Here is a 20,000-nt window from a genome sequence, read left to right on the forward strand (position 1 = left end):
TATGTGTGTGTGTGTGGTGTGTATGTATGTGTGTGTGGTGTGTATGTATGTGTGTGTGTGTGTGTGTGGGGTGTATGAATGTGTGTGTATGTGTGTGTGTCGTGTGTATGTATGTGTGTGTATGTGTGTGTGTCGTGTGTATGTATGTGTGTGTATGTGTGTGTGTCGTGTGTATGTATGTGTGTGTATGTGTGTGTGTGTGTCGTGTGTATGTATGTGTGTGTGTGTGTGTGTGTTGTGTTATGTGTGTGTGTGTATGTGTGTGTGTCGTGTGTATGTTTGTGTGTGTATGTGTGTGTGTCGTGTGTATGTATGTCTGTGTATGTGTGTGTGTGTCGTGTGTATGTATGTGTGTTTATGTGTGTGTGTCGTCTGTATGTATGTGTGTGTATGTGTGTGTCGTGTGTATGTATGTGTGTGTATGTGTGTGTGTCGTGTGTATGTATGTGTGTGTATGTGTGTGTGTCGTGTGTATGTGCAGGATTTGTCCTTGTTAATAGTTGTTTGCAATTATCTTAAAAGATCTCAATATAGCCTAAAATTATAATAACCCATTCTTTCCAACCATAGGAAAATCGTCATATTCGTTACGATGCAACCAACAATTTCCTCATTCTCATTTTTTTTTTTGTGCGGCTATAATAATGTAGTCTTGTCGTATGAAACCCGCTTTCGGATCGGAAGGTTGTGGGTTCGAGCCTCGCTCGGCGCATAGTTGAGTCCTTGGAAAAGGCTCTATACTCACATTCTCTCACCGTACTCAGGTGTAAAATGAGTACCTGGCCGTTAACAGCGTTATCTCTGTCCGAAAAAAAAATGTTATATCGACTAATAGGCGTCATGTCCCGTCCTACATGTTGAATATGGCTTTTCGGCAATGATCCTTTGTAAATGGCTTTGAGCACGTTTAGTAAATATTTCGTATTCGCTAAATAAAAGCTCAATTTTTAAAGAACATTCCATATGCCCCCCCCCCCTCCCAAACCAAACACCCGATAAGCAACAGCATCATAAAACACAACCTTCTTAATATGACAATTGGTTGAATTTTGTTTTGTTTTGTTTCGTTTTTTATATTTAATTTCCAAAAATTTCTTGCGGTGAGCGATAATATGAAGTAGGGTGGAAATTGAGGTCAGACTCGTGCTGGTGGAAAAATAACCCCGAGGATTTCGGTACAAGTGCCCTTAGTAACCTCAAAGTCCTTTCCGTCCTCGAAGAATTCTAATTACCAATGAAGAAACTGGATGTGAGGCTAAAGGCTATGATAGCCCGACCCTTTCAAATTCATAGCCACGCCGCCGAGTCTCATACTGCCCAAATTTTTAAGATATTATTTTCCTCCCCCCGTCAGGTCTCTCCCCTGGAGCACGATCCCGTGATTAAAATTAGAGGCGGGAGGAGGTGTGGGGTTGGTATTGGAAGAAGGGGGGATAACTAACTCTCTAGTCCACCCAGAGTTTCCGGAGCTTCTATTTCTTCTGTACCCCCTTCCGAAACATTGCGGTAATTTACGAGAAATAGCCGCTGGCCATAAACCAACCCCGCCGATTCCCCGCCGTCGCTTTATAACAGATAGGACCTATTATCGCTTGATGAAGGCGAATATGTTGATAATTAACAACCGATTCCACGACGAGGGATAAATTTACAGGAAATTTCCAGAAAATAATTCCCCCGGGGAACGCATGGTAATTGGACAATTATTGAACTTTAATTATATTTTCTCTTGCATTGTCTTGACCTGTGTGTTAAAAAATAAAATTTAATTTCAAAAGGCGATTCTAATATTGCCCTCAGACAGGAGGGCTACATTTATATGGCATCGTATTCTTGTTAACATCGGCATCTCTGTATGACCTTGTTGTGAACTTGTTTTTACGTGTTATTTTGCACGACGATAGGATGCATGTAGATTATTAGAAAATAAAACAAACAAGGTCTCAATGAATGGCCTCTTGAGTCTTGGGAATTAATTAAGAAGAAAAGACCAAATAAAACGTTTGGGATACAATGTAGACTGTTGGTTAGGCTGTGAACTAATGATGATGATGATGATGATGATGATGATGATGATGATGATGATGATGAGGAGGATGGTGGTGATGATGATGATGATGAAGATGATGAAGAAGAAGAAGAAGAAGAAAAAGAAGAAGAAGAAGAAGAAGAGTTTACATGTAGAACGAGACATGACGCCCGTTACGAAATAAAAGTTGTAATTTTTTACATGAAACGCCAAATATATCTGAAGAGTATTCAGCTTGGCTATGCCGTGGAATTCGGAAAATTCCGAAATCTAAAAATAATTAAAAAAAATAATGATTTAGTAAGTAAAGAATATATCATATATATAGAGCAATATCCATTAAAGGTGCTCAAAGCGCTTTACAAGGGATCCTATCCAACAGCAACACTTGATATGTAGGCAGTGACATCTATAGAGCATATGAAGTCCTAGACATGACGCCTATTAGGTGATAATATTACAATTTTTTAAGGATAGCTATAACGCTATTATTGACCAGGTACTCATTTTACACCTGATTACGGTGACAAACCTGAGAGGCAACTTCTGTCATACGAAATAAAAGCGCGGTTTACATAATCACATAGCAGGCCGAATATCTCTGAAGCGCATTCATCATGGGTAGTAAGCTGTGGACCTTCCCTAAATCTAAAAATTAATGTGATTTTAGAAATTCACTTTTTATAATGAGTTTGTTGTTGTTGTTGTTGTTGTTGTTTTGGCGTTATAATTAAACCAGGGGGAAATTCGACAACAATCCATCTGACCATATTAGGACATGAAATCTGAATTTTCCCGTTCCGCTAGAATGGAATCAGCAATATGGCCAGTCAGAGACAAAACATCTTTTAAATGTTATTCCCATTTTTACTGTATTTGTTTTTATTGACTCTATGAATCCTTGATTTGGCTATGAATTATTATTATTATTATTATTAATTATTATTATTATTATTATTATTATTATTATTATTATTATTATTATTATTATTACTATTATTACTATCACAATTATTATTATTATTATTATTATTATTATTATTATTATTATTATTATTATTATTATTATTATTATTATTATTATTATCATCATCATTCTGAATAAAAAGTTGATCTTTTATATAGAGCAATATCCATATCCACTATGTGTGTGTGTGAGTGTATGTGTATGTGTGTGTGCGTGCGTGTGTGTTTGTTTTCATATTTATTGCTCTATTCTTTCAAAATGACTGACTTTAACTTGAGCTTTTATATAGAGCAATATCCATATCCACTATGTGTGTGTGTGAGTGTATGTGTATGTGTGTGTGCGTGCGTGTGTGTTTGTTTTCATATTTATTGCTCTATTCTTAACTTGAGCTTTTATATAGCACAATATCCACTAAACGTGCTCAAAGCGCATTACACAAAGGGTCCTTGGCCAACCGGAACACGAAATATAAAGAACGAGACATGACGCCTGTTAGGCGATAATACAATTTTTTTTCTAAGAGAGACAACGCTGTCAAAACTTGTCAAAAAAAAACTCTCGAACCTGGGACTTTAAGAAAGACTTCGGAAAGTCCCAAATTTGAGAGTTTTTACCAGGATGAGGGAGATATAAATCGATCGATATTTGAAGGACGAGTTTGCTGGTCAAATTTTTAAATACGCGTTTTTCCAGAACAGGTCGTTAACTGGTCTAGCAAGGCTAGAGACAATTAGACAAAATAGGTGTTGTTTCATTATAGCTACTGAATTAATACTATGCGTTTATATAAAAACTTATAAACATCCGCCAGCCATTCAAAATTATGTGTAACCTTAAACGTTTGTAGTCTGGTTCATACAATTTAGTGAGAACTACTCATAAAATTTGCTGGCTAAAATATATATTAAAGAGCTGAGTTAAGTCAAATTCGTGCTATCAATTTTTTAAAAATTAGCCCTTCCGCGACGACACCATAAGATACCGTCGCCTAGGCATTCCATGAAGGAATATAGATAATTCATCAAACAAGATGGCTGATGTAAACAGGAATCACTTATGTTGTTTAAGTGATCTAATTTTGGGGTTAATAATCTATCTATAAATCGTTTACTTACAGCAAAGGTTTTCAAACCAAAATATTTAAAAAAGATATTGATTTCTCATTGACTATTGAAATTTGTAAAAAAAAAAGGGGAGACGACTGCGATAGAGTGAATTGCATATGATCGGAATGAGGAGTGCTGTCTCCATTGTCTTCACGTGTAGGATTCTATTTACACGTACTGTAAAACATTCGTTGTGCCATTATGATCGTCGCTGACTTTTCAATATAAATGTAATGCACTCCATCACTTTAAAATTGATCCATCTCTGGGTCGCAGTGTCCCAGACTTCAGAATTTGACTTTGTCATGGGTTTTCCCACCGAGGAATTAGCCCGAGCCCGACCTTGGGTGGCGGGGGAGGGAGGGGGGTGGGGGCTGGATATATCTGCAGCTAGAATGTGGTCTAGTAGTATGACATTCGCTTTCTGATCGGAACGTCCTGGGTTCGAGCTTCGCTCGGCGCATAGTTGAGTCCTTGGATAAGGCTCTTTACTCACCGTACTCATGTGTAAAATGAGTACCTGGCTGTTAGCAACGTTGTCTCAGTCCGAAATATTGTAACATCGCTGACAGGCGTCATGCCCCGTCCTACATGTTAAATCTTCTAAAGCGCTTTGAGAACATTTAGTGGATATTGCGGTAGAATAAAAGCTTAATTAAAAAAAAGGATTCTACCCCTCTCCCTAAATATTAACGCGTAATGATATCATCATTTCAATAATAATTTGTGACGTCAGATTATAAATCGTTAAACTTCACTTTAGAACTTGATTATTTAAAAAGAAGTATCCTTTAACTGTATTTGAAGATGTCTTTTACTCAGAGATGACGAAATCGGAATCGATTGAGGGGTAGAATAAAAGATTTCTTACACTCTTGTGTTTTGGAATTCGAACTTTGTTCCCAACGCGTACTCGCAGGGTTGTGCAGCGGTTGGGAACACGTCCGGAATTCCAAAAAAGGCAAGAGTATAAGAATCGTATATTATAAAAAAATAATTTAAAAAGTGAGCTTTTATATAGCGCAATATCCACTAAACGTGCTCAAAGCGCTTTACAAGGGGTCCCTGGTCAACAGCAACATTTAACAGGTAGGACGGGACATGACGCCTGTTAGACGATATTACAATTTTTCGGACAAAGACAACACGGTTAGCGGCCAGGTACTCATTTTACACCTGAGTACGGTGAGAGAATGTGAGTAAAGAACCTTTTCCAAGGACTCAACTATGCGCCGAGCGCGAGGCTCGAACCCAGGACCTTCCGATCCGAAAGCGAGTGTCATACAACTAGACCACATAACACCCCAGTTGTACAATTTCCTCTAAAATCATCGTTGAAGTCAGTAAATATGAAAATATCATAAGAGTAAATATAATTATCAAAGTAAGTTGAGATTAGAAGTAGATTTTAGTTTAATCTAAAGAGTCAGCAAACAAAACAATAAAGAATAAAGATCTGAACAAGTGTGTATGAAAGCTACCAGATCAATATGGATATTGTGCTATATAAAATCTCACTGTTTTTTTTTCTATTCAGATTAAATGTGACCCCTCGCCTCAAAACGGTATTAAGTTGGGATGACCAAGATGCTGAAAATTAAATTTGTAGCCAGATATATCATACTTGCGTTCAGTTTATAAACTTTATTGAGGAGAATGAATATCATATTTCAGGTTGCCAAATACCAGTAATTCATATTTGTGTCCAGTTTCACTTTAATTTGTCTTTTAGCATCTGGTCTATCCCGACATAATACCGCTGTGAGACGTTGGTCACACATATTAAGATGTTTGTCTCTGACTGTCATAAATATTGATGATCCCATTCAAAGCGGAACGGGAAATATGAGATTCATGTCCTAATATGGTCAGACGAATCATTGACGAATTTCCCCATGTTTAATTAACCAGTAAGATTTTTCACCATGTAAAACATGGAATTTTGACACACCTTCACACGTGCCGACAAAATATTCGGTGTGTTTATAAACAATAACGTGAACGAATTCGCCCTCCATCTGATCGTTGTTATTGTTTTTATATTTGACAAATGGGTTCATGTTATACATGGTTTCTCGATCATATTAAAACGTTAATTTACCACATGATTTTCGTGTTATTTCACTGATCAAGTGTAAACAGTGGTATTTTACTAACACATACCGTCGTAGTAAAACTGTCAGTTTGCTGTTTCTACAACACAACTCACTGCCATTGTTTACATTATGACAATTGGTTCCAGGGCAGTTTATACTACCGGTTATTTATAACACCAGACCGACCAACAACAAAGAAAGACAATACAAGAAGAAAAAAAAACGTCCCAAACATTCGGTCTACTTCGACTAGGGATCGAACCTCTGAGATATTTTTCTTTCTTGCTTTGTCTGGCACCTTTCATACACACTTTGTTCAGATCTACATCTTACACCGGTGCCTGCTCCTTAATTTCATGATTTGATATTTTCAACAACAACAAAAAATCACACTGTTGTGTATTTTATTCCCATTTGTTTTTATTACTTGACTGACGTAACAGGTTATGGTGACCCAACAACTCAATACAGGTTCATTTCGGTGCAAGGTGAAGGTTAGCGGTCAATATGCATTAATTTTGACTGGTTTATTTATTAAGACGAAGATTGGGAGGGGTGATTTATTATAGACTTTTTTCACGGGTGTGGATTAAAATGTATTAAATGAGTTATTTTTATCACGGCAAATTACGCACGAGCTTTTTTATTCAACGGGTTCAAAACATTATTCAATGGTTCCATTTTCACTAATAAGTGATAGGGTTTTCCTATGGGAGAGGGGGGGGGGGGGAATAACTCACGTGACTTAATAACTTAAATGATCAAAAAATAGGAATTTTTTTTTGTTTTCTGCCCCTGAAAATTTTATGTCTTTTCTCGTCAACTAAGTGCATATATTAATATTGGCAGGTCCGAGAACCTAACGCATTTAAGGGCTTGATTTAACATTGTTTTTTTTTTTTTGCGTTGATTTGAGAGTATTTCCATTACAACAATGAGACCATAACAATTTGGGTTATAAGACCTGCTCTTCAATAAAACATTTAACCGTAAATCAAGTCTATTAATTTTGGCTATAAATTTAATCTTTCGATGGGGCTATGTAGTCTTGTGTGTGGTATGACACTCGCTTCCGGATCGGAAGGTCCTAGGTTCGAGCCTCGATCGGTGCATAGTTGAGCCTTGGAAAAGGCTCTTTACTAACATTATCACACATTAATCAGGTGTAAAATGAGTACCTGACCGTTATCACCGTTGTATCTGTCGAAATAAAATTGAAATATTGCCTAACAGGCGTCATGCCTCGTTCTAAATGTCAAGTGTCGCTTTTGGTCAGTAAATCTGCCAAGAAATCAAAACCATACGCCTTATCTAATTCAATAGAAGCCTTTGTTTTTAAGCCTTTGCCTTTAAAAAAAATTAAAGATGGCTGCCAACTAATTTGGTTTCCATGGTAACGGATATTTTCTTTTTTTCTATTTTTTTATCTTCTGTTTTTAAAGTCCTTATGCTAACTGCTATCAAGTAAATAAGGTTAATCAATATAATAAGTGTAAAAGAGAAGATTCTTGCCGTTACTCCTCATACCCCCTTAATGCCCATCTCAAATGGTATTTGATGACTCAAGACTGTACAAAGTTGGTGGAATTTCACAAGCGCTAAGCACGTTTTACGATTGAAGCGACCGCCATTTTGATTTAGGTCCCCGAAGACTCTAGGAAGAATTAGTACGTCCAGTTAGGAGCACCAATTTGCATGATGCGTGGATGACGGCCATTAGTGAATGCTGCCCTCTGGATGGGTCAGAGTCCGAGCACGCTCCTTTCCTTAATTGCAATAAGTGACCGAATTAAGATGACCCAAAGATACTTCCATTGGTAATGATAAAATCTCAATAGATAGTAGCATCGGCGGTATTAGTGTGGGTTGTAGTGGTAGTAGTTGTAGTAGTAGTAGTAGAAGTAGTAGTAGTAGTAGTAGTAGTAGTAGTAGTAGTAGTAGTAGTAGTAGTAGCGGTAGTAGTAGTGGTGGTGGTAGTTGTAGTAGTAGTGATGTGTGGTAGTAGTAGTAGTAGTAGTAGTAGTAGCAGTAGTAGTAGTGGTGGTGGTAGTAGTTTTAGTAGTGATGGTGGTGGTAGTAGTAGTAGTAGTAGTAGTAGTAGTAGCAGTAGTAGTAGTGGTGGTGGTAGTAGTAGTAGTAGTGATGGTGGTGGTGTAGTAGTAGTAGTAGTAGTAGTAGTAGTAGTAGTAGTAGTAGTAGTAGTAGTAGTAGTAGCAGTAGTAGTAGTGGTGGTGTAGTAGTAGTAGTAGTAGTAGTGATAGTGTAGTAGTAGTAGTAGTAGTATAGTAGTAGTAGTAGCAGTAGTATAGTAGTAGTAGTAGTAGTAGTAGTAGTAGTAGTAGTAGTAGTAGTAGTAGTAGTAGTAGTATGTGTAGTAGTAGTAGTGTGTAGTGTGGTAGAGTAGTAGTAGTATAGTAGTGGTGGTGGTAGTAGTAGTAGTTGTAGTAGTAGTAGTAGCAGTAGTAGTAGTAGTAGTAGTAGTAGTAGTTTGTAGTAGTAGTAGTAGTAGTAGTAGTAGTGGTGGTGGTGTAGTAGTAGTAGTAGTGGTGGTGGTGGTAGTGTAGTAAGTTAGTAGTTAGTAGTAGTGGTGTGTGGTAGTAGTAGTAGTAGTGGTGTGTGGTGGAGGTAGTAGTAGTAGTAGTGGTGTGAGTAGTAGTATGTAAGTAGTAGTAGTGGTGTGAGTGAGTAGTATAGTAGTAGTGTGGTGTGTAGTAGTAGTAGTAGTGGTGTGGTGGAGTAGTAGTAGTAGTAGTAGTAGTATAGTAGTAGTAGTAGTAGTAGTAGTTGTAGTAGTAGTAGTAGTAGTAGTAGTAGTAGTAGTAGTAGTAGTAGTGGTGGTGGTAGTAGTAGTAGTAGTGGTGGTGTGAGGTAGTAGTAGTAGTAGTATATTAGTAGTAGTAGTAGTAGTAGTAGTAGTAGTAGTAGTGTAGTAGTATAGTAGTAGTAGTTAGTTGTAGTAGTAGTAGTATAGTAGTAGTAGTAAGTTGTAGTTAATAGTAGTAGTAGTAGTAGTAGTAGTAGTAGTAGTGAAAGTAATTGTAGGAGAAGGAGGAGCAAATGTTACTGTGTTGATGAGTGTGTAGTTACCGTGATCGTTAAACGTGTATGGTATTTATAAATGGTGTTACTCCACCCCTCTACCTCAATAGTAACGCTAGTGATATCATGTTTACAATAATAATTTCACAAAAAAATTGCATTCTTTAAAAAAATAGTATTATTTAAGTGTTTTTGAAGATGTCTTTTATTCAAAGATGACGAAATCGGAATAGATTTAGGAGTAGAATAAATGATTTCTTTCACCCTTGCGTTTTGGAACTCGAACTTTGTTCCCAACGCGTACTCGCAGGTTGTGCAGCGGTTGGGAAGACGTCCGGAATTCTAAAAAGCCAGACTGTAAGAATCTTATTATATTACTATTTATATATCTGTATGGGATAGCAATGACATCAATTATTCATAAATTTGTCAATTGTCACATTAAATAATTACATTGAAAAGTAAAACGTGTTGGATGAAACACAAAACCATCAACAAAATAACAGGAAACACGGGCACTGCATCAATAAAAAGAAAAGGCAGGAAACCTGCAACAATTGGAAAAATAGTGACATATTGACAACAACAACAACAACAACAACAACAACAACAACAACAACAACAATAGAGAGAGAGGAAAAAGACAAAACCAGAAAAAACAACAACCCCCCCCCCCCAAAAAAAAAAAAAAATAAAATAAAATAAAACAACAGGTTGGAGACGAACAAGATTAATAACAATAACAACAACAACTTGAACAATGACAAAGGTAACACATTCATAACAGTGACATCAACAAACAAACAAACAAACAAACAAACAAATAAACATCATTAAAACAAAGGCAAACAAATAATAAAAAAAATAATAATAAAATAAAAACAAAGAATGGGCAAAGGGGAAACCCATGACGTAACGACACGATGATAAAGACGACAAACGATTAAACCAACGTCATATTATTCACAGGTCTGATAACCCAAATTGTTATGGGCTCATTGTTGTAAGGGAAATATTCTCAAAAAAAAAATAACCAACGCAAAATAAAATATGTCCATTACAACAATGCTAAATCAAACTCATAATTACTATACGTTCGGTTATCAGACTTGCGAACATGTGCACGTTGATCACAATGATGGTAAACAGGCCTGTGTACTTACGTGCATCCTTGGGTAAAGGGTGAGCACTCTGACAATCTCGTTGTTGTTGGGCGGTGCCTACGCGGAGACGCTTCGTCATGACCGATGACCCAGGATCACGTGACAAGGGTATATCACTATCACCAGCCGGCATTTAAATTGCCATACCTGTTTGGTTTAGATTTCTGTCAGACGAAAAAGGGAGAGAGAGAGAAAAAAAACGATATTGAAGGGGAATATAGAACAAAACATGAGAAAAACAATATTGCAAAACAGTGAGCTTTTGATTCGTGTCATGTCCAAGCATCAGTAACACACTTTATAGTCACCTGGAACAACTACAAAACACGTCAAACTTCTACGTCATGGCACGAGACCGAAGAGCTAGAGCTCAGGTGGTCCCTGGTTCGGATAATTAAGTAAGATTAGCGTCATGTCCAAGCATCAGTAACACACTTTATAGTCACCTGGAACAACTACAAAACACGTCTAACTTCTACGTCATGGCACGAGACCGAAGGCTAGAGCTCAGGTGGTCCTGTTCGGATACGTAAGTAAGATTAGTGTCATGTCCAAGCATCAGTAACACACTTTATAGTCACCTGGAACAACTACAAAACACGTCAAACTTCTACGTCATGGCACGAGACCGAAGAGCTAGAGCTCAGGTGGTCCCTGGTTCGGATAAGTAAGTAAGATTAGCGTCATGTCCAGGCATCAGTAACACACTTTATAGTCACCTGGAACAACTACAAAACACGTCAAACTTCTACGTCATGGCACGAGACCGAAGAGCTAGAGCTCAGGTGGTCCCTGGTTCGGATAAGTAAGTAAGATTAGCGTCATGTCCACTAAATGGGGGTCGCGATAGCTCAGTTGGTAGAGCATTCGATTCACACGTAAATGGACCAAGATCGATTCCAGGTGTTAATCCAGATTATTTTCTGACCCCCCCCCCCCCTTCTCTACCCTGCCAAATAGGAGATAATTGGGTAACTTGCTAAGTCAGGTTATGCGGAAAGTACTTTGCGATAGACTAGCCTGTCCAAAGGATAGCAAACAATTGTTGTTGTACGTTTCTACTTGTAGAAATCGGGATAAACTCTGTGCATCTTGGGCATAATGGGTCTGAAGGGGAAAACTTCCAATGTCCACTAAATGTGCTCAAAGCGCTTTGCAAGTCGTTTTTAAGTCGGAACCCCTTCCCCCCCCCCCCCCCCGTTTTTTAAAAATTAATTAAAGCAATCCGAAAAATTAGACAAATACGTAAAGCTCCCTTAAGTTATCAACGCAGGAAACGGTTTCCTTAAGCGTTTTCTCAAGTTTAGTATCACAAAATGAGGAATAGGGGCTAAAACAAACAAAATAAACGTAAAATAAAAATCCTGACAATCGAACAAACAAAATGAAAAAAAAAAAAAAAAAAAAAAAAAAAAAACAAAGAAAAAAAAAAAACAAAGAAAAAAACAAAGTAAGAACAGTAATGACAAGGGAACAAAAATTTGTAACATAAGATCACTATTTACAAGGGGCATAACTGTATCCATAATGAAGGATGAAAAATATTTAATGATTGTTTCCCTTTGTAACTTGCCCGCGAGTCACAAATAAATAGTTGTTTGGAGCAGTCAATATATTGTGTATGCACAACAGTACTAATCTCTAAGAGACGGAAATTTTACACAGTTAGTTCCCTTTGTACAGATTTTTGGTAAGCAAAATGTTTTTGTCGAAGCCCGCGGACTTCCAGGCGCAGTTGTTATTTTATTGTTAGTTTTTTTGTGGTTTTGTTTTGTTTTGTTTTTGTTTGTTTGTTTTTGAACAGATACAGGAAGAACGAGAGAAAGAGAGGGAGAGAGTGAGAGAAAGGAGAGAGAGACAGAGAGAGAGAGAGAGAGAGAGAGAGAGAGAGAGAGAGAGAGAGAGAGGAGGGAGAGAAGGGAAGAAAAAGATATAGCGAGGAAGACAGACAGATAGATAAGAAAAAAATAATCGAGAATTAGGGATAGATAGATAGATAGATAGATAGATAGATAGATAGATAGATAGATAGATAGATAGATAGATAGATAGATTAGATAGATAGAGAGAGAGATAAATTGACAGATAGATAGATAGAGAGATAAATTGATAGATAGATAGAAAGAGAGAGAGAGAGAGAGAGAGAGAGAGAGAGAGAGAGAGAGAGAGAGAGAGAGAGAGAGAGAGAGACAGGGATATGTAGTTGATATTGCTATAGCAGATAGAAAGAAAGTCATAGGGAGTTTCTCTTCTTCTTCTCCTTCATATCTTTCATTGCTGCTTTCAATCACTTTTGGCGTGGTGGGAAAATATGAATAAATTTTAAAAAATCTTCTCTCACATAAACAAGAGAAAAAAAAAGAAAAAAGAAAAAAGAAAAAGAGATAAAACAAATATAACAAAAAATAAATGAATGAATAAATAAATAAATAAATAAATAAATAGAAAAAGATTGATAAAATAAAAATACATCCCACCTGCCCATGAATTTGAAAGTCAAGGGACATAACTGTATCAATCACTCAGCATCAAAATATTTAACGATAGCTTCTCTTTGATGAAATGACTTTATTATCTTATTTTTTATATATTTATTTTTTTTCTTTTGTTTTTCGTTTTGTTTTTGTTTTGTTTTAATTGCTTTTGCTTAGTGCTATAACACGTTGCGTTTGCCTATTTCTGACAGATACAACTTGTGCGAGCTTTTGATCGTTTAGACAGTAAAACAAAAAACTAAACCCAAAAAAAAAAACGCAATTTGAAAAATACCAAACTAAATTTCCCAAAATAACAAAGAGAAAACTAGCACAATATAAACAAACAAACAAAGAAGTTATCAAAGCGGCTATGTGGTCTAGTAGTATGACATTCGCTTTCGGATCGGAAGGTCCTGGGTTCGAGCCTCGCTCGGCGCATAGTTGAATCCTTGGAAAAGGCTCTTTACTCACATTCTCTCACCGTACTCAGGTATTAACAGTGTTGTCTTTGTCCGAAAGATTGTAATATCGCCTAACAGGCATCATGTCCCGTCCTACATGTTAAATGTTGCTGTTGACCAGGGACCTCTTGTACAGCGCTTTGAGCACATTTAGTGGATATTGCGCTATATAAAGCTCAATTAAAAAAAAGCAACGAAATTCAAAAGTAAAATGGAGTTTGTTCTCTCGTGGTTTTCATTCTTCTCATCAAATACAATAAAATTGTTAAAGTTAATGTGTTTGGAACGTTATGCCGATTTGTGTGATCGAACGATAGCACCGCTCTTTTCGAGGATTCACTGAATGAGGAACAAGCCAGCAGCAGCAGTAGTAGTAGTAGTAGTAGTAGTGGTGGTGGTGTAGTAGTAGTAGTAGTAGTGGTGGTGGTGGTGGTAGTAGTAGTAGTAGTAGTGGTGGTGGTGGTAGTGGTAGTAGTAGTAGTAGTAGTAGTAGTGGTGGTGGTGGTAGTAGTAGTAGTAGTAGTAGTGGTGGTGGTGGTAGTAGTAGTAGTAGTAGTGGTGGTGGTGGTAGTGGTAGTAGTAGTAGTAGTAGTGGTGGTGGTGGTGGTAGTAGTAGTAGTAGTAGTGGTGGTGTGGTAGTAGTATAGTAGTGGTGGTGGTGGTAGTAGTAGTAGTAGTAGTAGTAGTAGTAGTAGTAGTATAGTAGTAGTAGTAGTAGTAGTAGTAGTAGTATAGTAGTAGTAGTAGTAGTAGTAGTAGTAGTAGTAGTAGTAGTAGATGATCTGCTCGTTACCACAACGGCTGCATATTGGACAGTTGGAAAGTCACCATTGATGAAGCGATTTTGCCGTGAGGCAGGTCTTGACCGAAGCCGATTCGCTGCCACCCAGTGCTTGTGGAGAAACCTGGCAACTTCTTCCCCAGTTTGGAGGAGTTTATGTCGTCACCCACTCGAGGGATTGAATTCGCCCAAACCGTCTTCCTTCTCGTATATGCATCTCTGGAGGAGGAGGTGGTGGTGTTGGAGGAAGATGAGCCTTGGGAGAGTGAAAATTAGGAGAGGAGGAGATAGAATGAGATTAAGGAAGAGGAGGAGGAAGAGGAAGAGGCTTGAGAGAGAGAGTGAGAGACAGTGTGTGTGTGTGTGTGTGTGTGTGCGAGATAGAGAGAGGGGAGATAGAGAGAGAGAGAGAGGAGAGAGAGAGCGAGACAGACAGAGAGAGAGAGAGAGGGAGAGAGAGAGAGAGAATGAGAGAGAGCATTATCTCCCTACAGAAATTCTTTCTTCATTAGAACTATCTCGGAGTGGAATGGGCTGGATGAACTGGTCATCATGGCACCATACCTAAACGATTTCAAGGCCCGACTGACATGGGCCCGCGCCCAATGAGGACGCCGCTGAAATACAACCAGACCATTGGTTTCTTCAGCGCCAACCATACAGATACAGATACAGAGAGAGAGAGAGAGAGAGAGAGAGAGAGTGTGTGTGTGTGTGTGTGAGAGAGAGAGAGAGAGAGAGAGAGAGAGAGAGAGAGAGAGGTTATGTTAAAACCGAAGCCCGCGTGGAAAGAGTTAAAAGAACAATTAAAAGAAACATGTAAGCAAAAAGTCAAAGAGACGCGATATATCCAAATGCCATTATCCACAAACACTGACAAACACAAGCAACAATAGCAATGGCAAAAACACTTCAGAAGGAGAGTTGACAAAAATAGTATTGACATTTAATATATAGGTAAAAGCCTGGATTTGTTACCCTTTAAATTTACAATTGTATCATTAAATCTGGAGGCGGCATTATCTCCCTTTGAGCGTTTCGGCAAAGCCATCCCGGAGTCGTAACGGGATGCGAATTTATGTGAGAGTGTGCGTTTTACGAGGCATTTAGCAATAAGGCCACCATTGGCGTATTATCCAAAACATATGTTGATGCGGAAATGTGGATGTTATGACCGTCTTTGAACATTGACAACTGGTTTTAACGATTGTAAACGATCGTTTTGGGGGGCTTGGAACGATCTTGCAGCATGATGATGATGATGATTGTTCCTGAAAATTATGTTGGTCTTGGTTGTTGTTGGTTCTAATTTATATTTTGGGGGGTCGAGATAGCTCTATTTGTGGTGGTGGTTGGAGGGGGGCGGGCGGGCGAGGAGGAGGAGGTGGTGGAAGAAGAAGAAGAAGAAGAAGAAGAAGAAGAAGAAGAAGAAGAAGAAGAAGAAGAAGAAGAAGAAGAAGAGGTGAAAAAGAAGAAGAAGAAGAAGAAGAAGAAGAAGAAGAAGAAGAAGAAGAAGAAGAAGAAGAAGAAAAGAAGAAGAAGAAGAAGAAGAAGAAGAAGAAGAAGAAGAAGAAGAAGAAGAAGAAGAAGAAGAAGGAAAATCAGTTTTGGGAGAGTGAGAATTAGGAGAGGAGGAGAGAGAGAATGAGAATAGCAATCAGGAAGAGGAGAAGGAGTTCAGGAGGAGGAGGAGGAAGAGGGTTGAGAGAGGGTGAGAGAGTGAGAGAAAGAAAGAAAGAAAGAAAGAAAGAAAGAAAGAAAGAGAGAGATAGATAGATAGATAGAGAGAGAGAGAGAGAGAGAGAGAGAGAGAGAGAGAGAGAGAGAGAGATATGGAGAACGCCGAGGTGGGGGAGTAAGCGAGAATGAGGAGGAGGAGAAGAAGAGAGGAAGTGTAGCAGGAAGAGGAGTAGGAATAGAGATTTGAGCATTTATATAAATTGAGCGTTTCCATAGTGCAATATCCACTAAACATACTCAAAGCGCTTTACATAGGTTACCTAGCCATCAGTAACAATTATCATCTAGGACAAGACATGACGCCCATTAGGCGATATTACACTTATAGATAGTTCAAAGATGACGTCACTCAGGTCTTTGTTATTGTTTTTTGCCATCCGCGTTTATGAGTAATGCTCACTGAACTGTTTTAACCCGACTATAAACGTTCATGGTTACACACAGTTTTGTGTGTTGTTCCGTATACTTCCGGATGGCAATGTTATGAGCTTCTAAGCCAAGCGCATACTATCTATTCTTCGAACACATCTGAGAACGGTGAGAGCATGTGAATAAGATGTCTTTTCCAATGACTCAACTATGCACCGCACAGACCTGGACCTACCGATCCGAAGGCGATTGGAGGAAGAGAAGGAATAGGAAGAGGAGGGCAATATGAATGAGGAGGAGGAGGAGGAGGAGGAGGAGGAGAAGGAGGAGGAGGAGGAGAAGGAGGAGGAGGAGGAGGAGGAGGAAGAGGAGGAGGAGGAGGAGAAGGAAGAGGAGGAGGAGGAGGAGGAGGAGGAGGAGAGGAGGAGGAGGAGGAGGAGGAGGAAGGAGGAGGAGAGAGGAAGAGGAGAAGAAGGAGGAGGAGGAGGAGGAGGAGGAGGAGGAGGAGGAGGAGGAGGAGGAGGAGGAGGAGAAGGAAAAATAGGTAAAGAAACAGACACAAGGTGTAATGGAACTACGCGCATAGAAGACGGATTCGTGTCCCCGTTCAAATTAATATAATAGTTCCGTCTGGTTTCATTTCCGGTATCATCGGGGTTGACAACATCAACCACTCACATTCTGTATTGTCCTGGGAGATTTATGGGAAATTCAATAGGGGAGCAATAATAAATAAATAAATAAATAAATAAATAAATAAATAAATTAATAAATAAACAAATAAATAAATAAATAAATATATAAAGCAATCAATTAATAAATAAACAAATAAATTAATAAATAAATAAGTAAATAAATAAATAAATAAGGAAGAGATAAATAAATTAATAAATAAAACAAAATTAGAGATAAATATATGAATTACTAAGATCACGCGTATAGATAGTAAAATAAAGGGAGTAAAAATGAGTTATAAAAGATACAAAAGGTAAACTTGAAGAAGGTCAAAGTCCGATACGTCTTTTACTTTGTGTTGTATCTGTTATTAGAGTCATTTTTACTCCTTATTCCTCATATGACTCGTGAGCTCTAGATTTTGGTATTCAGATATATGACGTAATGGCAACAATTTTATATCATCATATATTATATTAAACAATTATTATTATCATATTATTATTATTATTATTATATTATTATTATTTATTATTATTATTATTATTATTATTATTATTATTATTATTATTATTATTATTATTATTATATTATTATTATTATTATTATTATTATTATTATTATTATTATTATTATTATTATTATTATTATTATTATTTTTATTATTATTATTATTATTATTATTATTATTATTATTATTATTATTATTATTATTTATTATTATTATTATTATTATTATTATATTATTATTATTATTATTATTATTATTATTATTATTATTATTAATATTATTATTATTATATTTTATCATTATTATTATTATTATTATTATTATTATTATTTTGCCTTTTGCGCCACTTTATCATAAGATATCGTCGCCAAGGGATTCCACGAAGTAATATAGATAACCCATCAAACAAGATGTCTGATGTCAACAGGAATCACCCATGTTGCCCAAGTCAGCAAATTGGGGGTTAATAATCTTACTCAAGGCAAAAAACGAAAGTGCCTGAATCGGGGCTCGAACCCAGGTCATCCGGATCACAGTGCAAATCCTTAACCACTCGGCCACTTCTTCCCCAAATAGATTTATAAATAGTAATTTATACACTTATGGGGCAAACTATTGTCGTATTTATCAAAAAATTTAAATTATCCACGATTTTTGTTTACCAAGCTCCCGCAGGCTTTTAGATATTTATGTATCCTGGTTTACTTGATATAGACTATTAGGACTATGTGGTCTAGTGGTATGACACTCGCTTTCTGATCGGAAGGTCTTGGGTTCGAGCCTCGCTCGACGCATAGTTGAGTCCTTGGAAAAGACTCTTTACTCACATTCTTTCACCGTACTCAGGTGTAAAATGAGTACCTGGCCGTTAACAGCGTTGTCTTTATCCGAAAAATTGTAATATCGCCTAACAGGCGTCATGTCTCGTTCTATATGTTAAATGTTGCTGTTGACCAGGGACCCCTTGTAAAGCGCTTTGAGCACGTTAAGTGGATATTGCGCTATATAAAAGCTCAATATTAGGATAAAAGCATTGCATCTATAGCGCATATAGTATATGACCAACGTTCACTTATTTTCAGGTCTGATAACCCAAACTTTTGTGGTCTCATAGTTGTTGTAATGGAATTACTCTCATCTCAAACCGACGCAGAATATTGTACGTTACAACAACAATGTTAAATCTGGCCCATGGTTGCGTTCGGTTATCAGAACTGCTAATATATGCACGTCGTTCATGACTCGTTGCTTCAACTTTTTCTATGTTCTTTTCAGACTTCCGTTGAATTAACTAAAGTGAGACTAAGCTGTATAGATGCTGTGGACAGTAAAAAGTAATAAAATGAAAATAAATATAATTAACAGGTTCACAAAATAACAAAATACCATACACGGAAAGTTTCGGGCTCAAAACCCTTCTTCAGCCATCACTAAAAACAATAAACACATAAATACATCTCATAAAATCCACATAGACGGAAGAGGAATGAATTCCTACCTGACCATTAACAGCGTTGTCTCTGTCTGAAAAAAAAGTTTGCAATATCGCCCGACAGGCGTCATGCCTTAATCTACATTGTACGCGTTGCTGTAAAGCGCTTTGAGTAGGTTTAATGGATATTGCGGTATTGAAGATTTGCCTTTAGCTCCAATACTCACAATATCTGCCAGCCGGATATAGCGTACCAACGCACAATTAAATTTATGTATCAACTTTGAACATTTATATTCTGATTGATATGATTTAATGAGAACTAATCATACGAATGACTGGCTAAAAACAATAATGAAGAGCTGAGTGACGTTTATTTCGTTCCTTCCCATATCAATGTTCAGGGTTTTTGTTTTCATTTTTTTTTTTGGTGTTTTTTTTTTATTCATAAGATGATCTTCCAAGGAAAATGCTAAAAAGTTTTGTGTTATGTTGGAGACGACAAATCGATTACCCCTCAGTGAAAGGTTAATGGACAAATGGAATCAGCCGCTGATGTAAGATAAAAATGGTTTTTGATTCTTGGATCACACAAGTACAAACGCATAACTTTCCATCCTCACATTGGCAAAACGAAATCGGTGCATTCTCAGAATTATTGTTATCGTTTCACATTGTTTTGAAATGTTAGATTTATATAGATAGTTCGAAGATGACGTCACTCAGGTCTTTGTTATTGTTTTTTGCCATCCGCGTTTTATGAGTAATGCTCACTGAACTGTATTAACCTGACTATAAACGTTCATGGATACACACAGTTTTGTGTGTTTGTCCGTTATACTTCCGGATAGCAATGTTATGAGCTTATTCATATACGCGGATGTCAAAAAACAATAACATAGACATGAGTGACGTCATCTTTGAACTATCTATAGATGGTATGTGCTTGGTTAAGAAGCTCACAACATTGCCATCCGGAAGTATAACGGACCAACACAAAACTACTCGTAAACTTGAACGTTTATAGCCTGGTTAATGCAATTTAGTGAGAATTACTCATAAACGCGGATGGGAAAAAACAATAACAAAGATCCGAGTGACTCAACTTCGTTCTATCTTTAGAATAGTTAATACAATTGAGTGATTTAGTG

General features: G+C 37.3%; 1 protein-coding gene across 1 annotated transcript in view; it reads right to left on the reverse strand.

Annotated features, from left to right (window-relative positions):
• The window catches only part of LOC144964377 (corticotropin-releasing factor receptor 2-like), a gene marked incomplete in the record, with an annotated part of 220,211 nt that overhangs the window by 143,050 nt on the left and 57,161 nt on the right, over positions 1–20,000 (reverse strand). The window contains 1 exon segment of the mRNA XM_078898552.1: positions 10,404–10,567. Coding sequence (XP_078754678.1) covers positions 10,404–10,536 — 133 coding nt within the window.

The sequence above is a fragment of the Berghia stephanieae genome, chromosome 2 (genome assembly GCF_034508935.2).
Source record: "Berghia stephanieae isolate SIO BIC M18660-M18661 chromosome 2, UCSD_Bste_1.3, whole genome shotgun sequence".
Taxonomy (NCBI): Eukaryota; Metazoa; Mollusca; class Gastropoda; order Nudibranchia; family Aeolidiidae; genus Berghia; species Berghia stephanieae.